Genomic DNA, 10,000 nt, shown 5'->3' on the forward strand with positions numbered 1-10,000 from the left:
TTGGAGCACACGGATTTCTACCTCACGAAGCTTGGCACGGCGTTCTTCACTTACGTCCCTGCAGTGGAAGAAAGTTTTCCTTGATCAAAATATATCAGGACATCTCTTCACCTCAATTCATAAAATATAATTAGGGCATTGAATCTGAATGATTTCATGTCTGGAATCAAGCAAATGGATTTTTTTGTTTTACATTTGTATAAAAAAAAATGGGATAGAAATGAAAATCCAATAGGTACTTATACTTGAAATAAAGAAGTAAAGAACATCTTAAAATATGTGGTGTGTGTATATGTGTGTGTGCGTGTGTGTGTGTGTGTTACCATATGTGTATGTGTATGTGTGTGTGTGTGTTACCATATGTGTATGTGTATGTGTATGTGTATGTGTATGTGTATGTATATGTATATGTTTATATGTATATACATGTGTATACATATATATACATATATATACATATATATACATATATATACATATATATATATATTTATATATGTATATATATCTATATATACATATGCATATATTTATATATATGTATATATGTATATACATGTACATATACATATATGTATATGTATATATGTATATGTATATATATATATATATATATATATATATATATACACATATATATATATATATATATATATATATATATACATATGTATATATATGATATATATATATATATATTATATATATAATATATTATATATATATGTATATATATGATATATATGTATGTATATATATATAGTATATATATTATATGTATATGTATGTATGTATATATAATATGTATATATATGTATATATTAATATATCTATATATATATATATATATATATATATATATATATATATATATATATATATATATGTATATATATATGTATATATATATATATGTATATATATGTATATATATATATATATATATATATATATATATATATATATATATATATATATATATATATATATATATATATATATATATATATATGTATACATGTATACATGTATACATGTATACATGTATATTTATATATATATGTATAAGTATATGTATAAGAATATGTATATATGTATAGGTATATGTGTATACATGTATAAGTATCTCACCCTTGCAGTCTATCAAATCCTCTGGAGTCTTCAGAGTAGTCAGAGGTGTTGTCCTGAGATTGTGAATCATCTTCTGAGGAATCTCTCTTTTTACGTTTGTAATCATCATATACGAGAGGAATGCCATCCAGGTCATCTTCATCTGTAGGTAAGGATTACCCATTGGCAAAATGTACATGCACAAAACACATCCATATCTATTGAACTCAACAGTATGCTACAAAACATCCTCTTTTCGTATATATCTAATTGCATAACACTTTTATTTCCTCACCAAAATTACAATAATCCAACATTTTTTAGAACAATCCTCAAGAAGAGGAAAAACCTTAACTTACCATGACTATTCTGGCTCAGCTGTGTGTGCGGTCCTGATCGATCGTACACAGGGGTGTTGTCGGAACCATTTGCCTCCTCATCTTCACTTGGATTAGCTTCCACCATTTCCCACTTTGAGGTGGTTACAGCCTGGAAGGTGTTCACACTAGCATTATGAAAAATTCCTCATCTCCACCTCTTCTACCTTCACATCCATTTCATCCCTTTTTTTTACAGAGTAGGTAATCTTTATTTCAATGTATATAAATCAATACATATTACAAATATTGAGGCTTTGTTCCCTTACCTGAGCTTCTACACGTTTTGGACTAACTCTTTCCCACTTGGAGGAAACGAACCCGGGAGCAGGGCCATTGTCTGATATGGGAGCCTCTTTGAAGGGAATGCCATCCACATCATCATCCACTGGAAAAAATGCTATTTTGTATACATTAAGCTCTAGATGAAGTTGGTACTTAGAATAATATAAAATCTGAGTCATTCACAGAACTGATAAAGCAAAAAAGGCAGAAGCATCTTACATGGAGCACCATCGATATCCTCCTCATCATCATCGTCGTCGTACCCAAGCAGTGCGCTAATGGCGGCACTTTTGATCAAGGGAGTGTTGGCGATTGGCACACCATCTAGGTCTTCCTTGTCCTCTTCCTTGATAGGTATGCCGTCAACATCATCTATAGGAATGCCATCTACGTCATCTGGATTCATGGGAGCGTCGTTCATTACACATTTCAGCATCTCTTCTTCCATTTCACTTTCAGGTTCCTGGAAATCAATACAGATTAGTAAATATTAATCAAACATTTGTGTTATTTTCTATAATCAACCTATTTTGTATGTCAAACTTAAAAAAGCTTGACAGAATATACTATGCAGCACTTCCTAATGATCATTTTATTCAACCCATTAATGCTGGGGCTTATATCTGTGTAATGCGGCTCCCATTGGCTAGATAGCAAGAGTAAACAGTGACTAAATGGGAGACCTCTCCCACCCACTTCAACAGGGTGGTAATATGTTTTATTGTTTACAGTATTTTCACAAGTGAATAAAAATGTCTATATAAATGGAATTACTATGATTATGTGCATATGTAATGATGTAAGACGTATGTTTTGAGGGAAAAATCATGTGACAGAATGTCATCTAGTTAGGGCAAAATATTTGCAAGACATGATATCACATCCCTGGACCAATTAGGTTAACCCATTCCCGACGGGGGATTTCTAGCCTAGAATGTCCAAATGCCGGGGCTTTCGAATTATTAGGCCTAAATTAAATGAATAGCTGGCACAATACTGTGCCGCCCGGCAACTGGGCTTTTGAATGCGCGGTACACATGCTGTACCACCCGTCCTGTGTGGGTTAAACTAACACTAGCCACAAGATCATCAATCAAGTGACCCTACCTACATTACATGCCCCACGACTTACTCTTTTGACAAGCCCCAAGAAGATATTTTGGAGATGGATCAGGAACTCATGAGGATAGATGGCCCATTCCTCCCATGCGCGGCAGCATTGCATGATGCGCTGTTTGACCTGCTCAGCACGAAGCCTCGACTCCACCAGGTTGTAGGAGACATGCAGACCTTCAAAGATTTCTGCTAGTTTGGCCTGGAACCTGAGGCAGCAATGCATGTCATGAATATTTATGAAAAGATCATGTATTATCTATTTTTCTTTACTTCTTTGTATTAATGCTTGATAAAGAGTCACTTGCCTGTTCAAATCAAAGCTGGATAAACATACAAGAGGACAAAGGAAGGAAAGAGAATGGGAAAAGAGAGGATGAGATAACAAAAGAGGCAATGGTAAATTGTTCAACATGACACAGGTATAAATCAGTGGATCTCTTGGCTATGCAACTACCATACATCTCCATAAGGCTTTCTCTGCTTGCTGTTGCATTAAAGACATTCTGCATGTCTTGTTAAACACTGATTCTACAATTCATTGTGCTATTTTTCTTTCTTTCTTCCTTTATCTTTTTCCTTTAGCAACAATGTTACTTCTTTGAACAAAAAGTCTAATCTACACACAACAGCTAGCCCATACTGAAGAGAGAAGCTCAGTTTAGGAATAGCAAGCCCAGCATCCAGCATTAACCCTTAAACGACAATGATAATATGACGTGTGTCTAGGCATGCCATCCTGACAGAGACTTGTAGGTTGTTGGCAATTCAGATGGTGCCTTGTTTTGAATTTGACTAGCATTATTTTAATTCTGTGGTCAAGATGGATATATCTAACATCATCATCATCACAATAATAACATCAAAATAATATGGACAACAATAAATATAACAAAAATAATAATGATGATAATAGCAAGAGAATTGTATCTTTTGCCTGTGACTTTGGTTTTGCCTAATCTATTCCATGAATAAAAAAAAGTTCACTTTTTACACCTTTTCCCCAATTCTAAAAATTCAATCAGGACTTCTGAAATCTAACCTATCCCAGCATGGCGAGTTACATAGTGTATCATCATTTAAGGGTTAATAATCCATCTAGAGGAGTATTATTGTAGTGAAATATAAACAATAAAATTAATGAATAACAAATGAAAGAAATACTCACACTCATAAAAAAAAGGCAACTACTTTTCTATTTAAACAAATCAAGAAATAAAGAACTTGTGAAAGAGAGGTATTTTGCCAAACACAAAATGGAAAAATAAAGAAATAATACTACACTACTGCCCGAGGAACAAGAATTCAATAATAATAATAATAATAATAATAATAATAATAATAATAATAATAATAACAATAATGAAATAGTAGACAATAAAACTATATTTCCCTTAATTAGGAAAACATCATAATGCAGGAGCCAATGAACACAACAGCATCACAGTAAAGAAGTACACGTCATATATTTTAAGGTTATCTATCCTTACCCTTTCCTATAAAACGAGGCATTTGACACTTTGACACTACAGTTATGCAGAATGTCAGAGACGAGATACAATCTTGCAATCTATGAGAGAAAAGCACAAGGATATTAATGTAATGTCCACTGTAAAATTGAGAAGGGGAGAAAAAAATCATTCATGAAAATCATAACCAATCATGAAAAAAGAAAAAGAAAAATCAAGTCATCTTTTCTTTGTCTTTCTTTTGGTCTATTCTGTTGTGTGTAATACACCTTCAGAAAGGCTTACATCTAAACTTAAAATAATTATGGTTTAACATGTGAATAATATAACGAACAGGTTATGTATATACCAGTTATCAACTTTCCATATTTTCAATTTATCATGAATTCTTTTAAACAATAATAACAATACGGATAATAATTCAAGCAAAGTTATAAAAAAATTCTTTATCACAGAAAACTTACTTTCTTCGGCAGAGCTGTCTCTGTATTAGTAAGCGCCTCTGTGATGCACTGGCAAATCTCCTCCGCAGCATCAGCATGCTCGATGCACCACACCATGGCCTCACCAATCTTCTCTCTCTCTGGGACCAGCTGCCGGATCATGGACTCCAGCCGGCCTCTTTGTCTGTTGAGGAACATGGGAGAGATTGCAGTATTAGAGGTAAACTTCCTGAGATAGAGACATCACATTTCAGCCTTCCACAACAGATTGCATCTTGAGATGTAAGGCTTTGGGTGGACATCTTAAGACACGGTGTGGTTTTGTTATTATTTTCTAGATATATTGCATGATATATGAATCTACATAAGGTATAACAACACTGTGAAACTAGTCACCATTTGGCATGATGCCCTAGTTATCTAACTGAAGGAAGGTAGAAATCTCATGCATGTTGTTTGGCCAGTGGGAGAAGCAATAGGCAAATATAAGCCCTGGCATGAGCGAGTTATGGCAAAAGACATGCAGCCATATTCTAAGTCCCTAAGCGCGCCGTGTACATGACATGAACATGCCGCGATTCTTATTCTAGAAGCGCGGGTTCGTGGCAAAAGCGTGGCAAAGTCGTGGCAAATGCGTGGAAAGTATTGGAACAATCGTGGAAACTCCGTGGCAAGGGGGTAGGCTTGTCACGATAGTTACACGAGTGAAAAAAATCATATTTTTACTGTACTTCTTTTTACCAATACTTCATATGAGCATACTACGTTTGAAAAGTAATATCTATATTGGTTATATTAGGCATCATTGTCCTAGACACAGATTACAAACTCTTTTAGGAAAACATGGATTCTCTGCTGATTTTGAGTTTGTTTACCTTTTGGCGGACTTTTCGAAGGAGAGTGAAGTTAAATGAATGGTAAAAGTAGTCAGGGACGTAAGATTAAAGCGTATAATTATATGAAATATGTATACATTAAATCTATATGTATGATATATTAAAAATGCGCATATATGTACAGTATATACAAAGATAGAATAAGGAAGATCTGTTCATAAACACACGATCCCTCTCATCCCGTTTGTTTTGATCGAGAGTAGAGTGAATTACCAACAGCGCGTTCGTGAAATGGTTGTCAATTCTTTAACTAGGAACAAGTACAACGACTGATTCATACCAAAATTGAAGTATCTTATGTTAGTGCTACCTATGATTGTTGTTTCTCTTATGAATTTGTCGTTTGGACAATGTCATTCATCCGAAACATGTTAACTTTGGAACGGTTGGTAAACCTGAAGCAACTGCCGCAAACTTGCCACGCTTTTGCGTCCTAGATTACTGCATTCGTTACTTGAACACGACATGGACATAACATGAACATGACATGGCCACAACACGCAGAAAACGTCATAGAATACGGCTGATGATACCACGAAAAAATAAAAGATGCAAAGAAAACAACAAAAAAGTATATCTCAACAAGATATGAGCGGATAGTTTCCACTTACGCATTAGAGAGAGATCCCTTTTTATTTTTGTCTTCCTCCTCTTCCTCCATCTGGATCAGCTCCTCAGGCATCCCTTGCAAGAATGGATTAAGAGGTGGAGGTTTCCATATTGACCCGCCTGAAAAAGGAATGAAAACAATAAATCAATAATAATATTAATGAGATGAATAAAAATTCAATTTCTGCATTTCATAACGAGTTTCCTTAATTCAAATGGTGAATCATACCTTTAAACATTCGAAAAGGTTTGGTTGACCACCTGTTCGGAGAGTCTCCTTGCAACATTGAAAACAGTTTCCATCTGTAATATACATGTGCTGGGCTCTGATTCTCAAAAAGGAACCTGAAAGAAGACAAAAGAAAGAAAATTAAAAATTAACTAAAATCTTCTCATTCAAGTACTATATGCTTTTCACTGCACACCTAAATAAGAGAACAAGCATCTTTTAATTCTCATAATAATAATAATAATAATAATAATAATAATAATAATAATAATAATAATAACAATAAAACAGATTATTCAAATCATATCTGAATAGAAAGGAACTTGTTTCTTGTGCTACCTAATCCATCTACTTATGGAAGAGGAAGAGAAGAAGGAGAAGGAGAAGGAGGAGAAGAAAAAGGAGGAGAAGGAGGAGGAGGAGGAGGAGGAGGAGGAGGAGGAGGAGGAGGAGGAGGAGGAGGAGGAGGAGGAGAAGAAGGAGGAGGAGAAGGAGGAGGAGGAGAAGGAGAAGAAGGAGGAGGAGAAGGAGGAGGAGGAGGAGAAGAAGAAGAAGGAGAAGGAGAAGGAGAAGAAGAAGAAGAAGAAGAAGAAGAAGAAGGAGAAGGAGAAGGAGAAGGAGAAGTAGAAGTAGAAGGAGAAGAAGGAGAAGAAGAAGGAGAATGAGAAAGAATAGGAAAATAAAGATATTCATTCAGAGAACAAATAACTTCTTAACCCACTCTGGACGGGTGGTACAGTACTGTACCGCTCATTCAAAAGCCCAGTGGCCGGGCGGCACAGTATTGTGCCAGCTATTCAATTGATTTAGGCCTAATAATTTGAACGCCCCGGCATTGTGACATTCAAGGCTAGAATTCCCCCGTCGTGGATGGGTTAAACACATCATATCTGCATGCTTACCTGAATTCTGGGTTGTTAATCTCCCTGTTCATGATCATGGCTTCAAACATGGGTCCCTCTCGCACTATGAACTCTATAGTACGATGTATGAGCTGCAGTAATGACCTGGGGGAAGAAACGTGAAGTCTGTAGTATGTACTCAGGGTAATCGTAAGTATCAATGATTCTTAGTGTAGACATCAAATAATAGCCAAAGATGAATTGCACTTTATACCCATAATGGATAAAAAAGAAACAAAAAACATAAAGTGGGAAGAAAAAGAAAACAATGAAAAAAAAGACAAAAAACAAAACAAAATATAACAACAAGAACCATAAAAAAGATAAACATTTATCACTTCCAATGACTGAAAACATAAGCATGTCTCTCTGTTGATGCCAAAGAAACAAGCTACTCTCATTTTTGGCCATGAAGAAATATAGCAAAATATAACCAAACTGAAAAACCAAATAGAAGAAAGATTAAACAAAATATGAAAAAGGAAAAGAAAGAAAACATTTTAAAAAAAGTGATCCACTATGGGTAAAGAGAGAATTCAACTGGTAACTGACAAGGACAAAGTACATGGTAAGTCATCACCAGGTGGCTGAAACAAAATAAAGTCTGGTGATATTACAGAACATAACTAATGGATGGGGAAAAAATTAACAAATTATAAAGAACATGAGTGTGCTGACTTTTAAAAGGGCATAGAACTTTTAATCTATTGCAACACTACAGTGCACACACTATATCATATTGCCATTTCACAAGATTCATAAGGAAGAAAAAAAATATATATATATGGAAAAGATAATGGAATGAATGCACTACTACTTATATCTTGTACTGAAATTAAGATCTGAGTACAGCCACTTCCTTCATGCAAAATATATAGGTAATATATATATAACTGAACTTCATTATACAAACCAAAGGTAATCACTGTCCTCCATCCATTGTGTATCAGGATTCAAATGCTATATGACCAGCTGACCCTTACTAAATATTAATTATTCAGTATTCAACTGTTATGTCATTATTCACAATCAACACACCCAAGAGAAATGGAATTTTAATTGTGACTGCATTAAAGATCTCCAACAACAATCATACTGAGCAAGAGTCCACTGTACTTAGAATTACTTCTTACATCTTGAAACCAATGCTCAACCTAAGCCTTCCACTTTTTAAACCTAAGTTCCATCTATAAGTATCTATTACTCTCTGATCTTTATATCAAAAGATAAAAAACCCATTAAAGCTTTACCTGTTGGTTGGTATAGAAGAACATGGTATTCTTCATGGCACAAATAGTGATGAGAAAGTTGGTATTGATCTTGTTAAGTTCTTATGTTTCACATTAGACAGGTAATTGCTGAGTACTATTGTCACATTTGAACTAGGATATCTTTCTTTGTACCTATTACTGTTGCTAAGAGGGGCCCAGACAAATATAGGCCATGAGAGAGATGACCCCTGAGACAATGTCCACAAGTCCACTAGAAAAGTCACTGCATCATTTTGCACTGGCTGGGAGTCTTTTGGGTGTCCCACTGGGGGAGACAGGCCAACTTAGGGACCAACAACCGCTGACCTGGACGATGACCTCAACCACCACGGCAGATGACACGATGGAGCTGTGGGATAGACTTATGTGTCACCCTGAAAACCCCACCCCAATATTCAGCTTCTTTCTCAAGCTGAAAAAAAGGCTAATGCTGCTGTGTGTACAACATTAGGTGTGGGATTATGAAGCGGTGACAGCTGTCGTCGCACCCATTTACTGCAGACAATGTCGCATAGCCAGACCAGCAGAGCAGACAACAGCAGAGGGAACAGACAGCTGTATGGGATAGACATTGTGGGTGACCCACATTAACCTAAATCTCTTTGGATCATCATCATCTTCTTGCAGTGCACTTGTGCCTTTTACTCAGCACAAGTGAGTCGACCTATAATAAATATAATTTTAATCACAGTATTAAAATGGTAGCTCCTTTCACTTAGCAGCCACCAGGAATATCCAAAACTTAGCTTCTGTCTCCCCAGCCGCATCCCAAACACTGATCTCGCCAACAACTGGTCTCATCTCCCAGTCCCTGCAAATGGATCTTTACTGGCACAAATAAACATTCCTCAGTCATATTAGTCTAATTTAATTTAACCCTGCCAGTTGCTTGTCATGAAAAACCTTACCTTATGCAAAGGAGGTTATGCCTTTACACTCAACTTGTCCATCATTCCTCCCGCCTCCATGAGCCTTTAATGTTTAGGACCCATGAGCTCCTCGCCACACGCAAACACAAAGCAACTGGCAGGGTATCTTGGAACAGACTTACCGGTGGGGCAGGGAAGTCAGTCGGGGTGGTAAACAAACTAAGACGGGTTTTCTCTTTACCTTTCTGTTGGGATAACCACTTTGACAACAGCCCTTTGTAAAATCTGTAGGAATAGAGCAGCAACAAAGATAACACATGGGTTGGTCTCTGATCTATCAGAATAGATAAAAATGTCTTTTCCCCATTTCCAATTTCAAAAAAAAAAGAGAGAAAAAAAAAGAAAAAAAAAAGTTAATAGCAAGCAG

At 35.6% G+C, this 10,000-nt stretch overlaps 1 protein-coding gene across 2 annotated transcripts in view; it reads right to left on the reverse strand.

Annotated features, from left to right (window-relative positions):
- LOC122247602 (U2 snRNP-associated SURP motif-containing protein) overlaps positions 1-10,000 on the reverse strand; it is a 19,803-nt gene that overhangs the window by 1,209 nt on the left and 8,594 nt on the right. The window contains exons 10-21 of one of the 2 annotated variants that reach the window (XM_043007003.2): positions 9,815-9,858; positions 7,434-7,538; positions 6,532-6,647; positions 6,305-6,422; positions 4,819-4,981; positions 4,376-4,455; positions 2,905-3,094; positions 1,992-2,235; positions 1,757-1,875; positions 1,470-1,599; positions 1,132-1,273; positions 1-58 (exon numbers count right to left, since the gene is read on the reverse strand). The exon at positions 1-58 is cut by the window's left edge and continues 96 nt beyond it. In XM_043007003.2, the coding sequence (XP_042862937.1) occupies positions 1-58; positions 1,132-1,273; positions 1,470-1,599; positions 1,757-1,875; positions 1,992-2,235; positions 2,905-3,094; positions 4,376-4,455; positions 4,819-4,981; positions 6,305-6,422; positions 6,532-6,647; positions 7,434-7,538; positions 9,815-9,858 (1,509 nt within the window). Of the gene's footprint in view, positions 59-1,131; positions 1,274-1,469; positions 1,600-1,756; positions 1,888-1,991; positions 2,236-2,904; positions 3,095-4,375; positions 4,456-4,818; positions 4,982-6,304; positions 6,423-6,531; positions 6,648-7,433; positions 7,539-9,814; positions 9,859-10,000 lie in introns of both variants that reach the window. The other variant, XM_043007002.2, reaches the window with a different exon arrangement.

The sequence above is a fragment of the Penaeus japonicus genome, unplaced genomic scaffold (assembly GCF_977035675.1).
Source record: "Penaeus japonicus unplaced genomic scaffold, GWHDUDI00000001_assembly GWHDUDI00000019, whole genome shotgun sequence".
Lineage (NCBI taxonomy): Eukaryota > Metazoa > Arthropoda > Malacostraca > Decapoda > Penaeidae > Penaeus > Penaeus japonicus.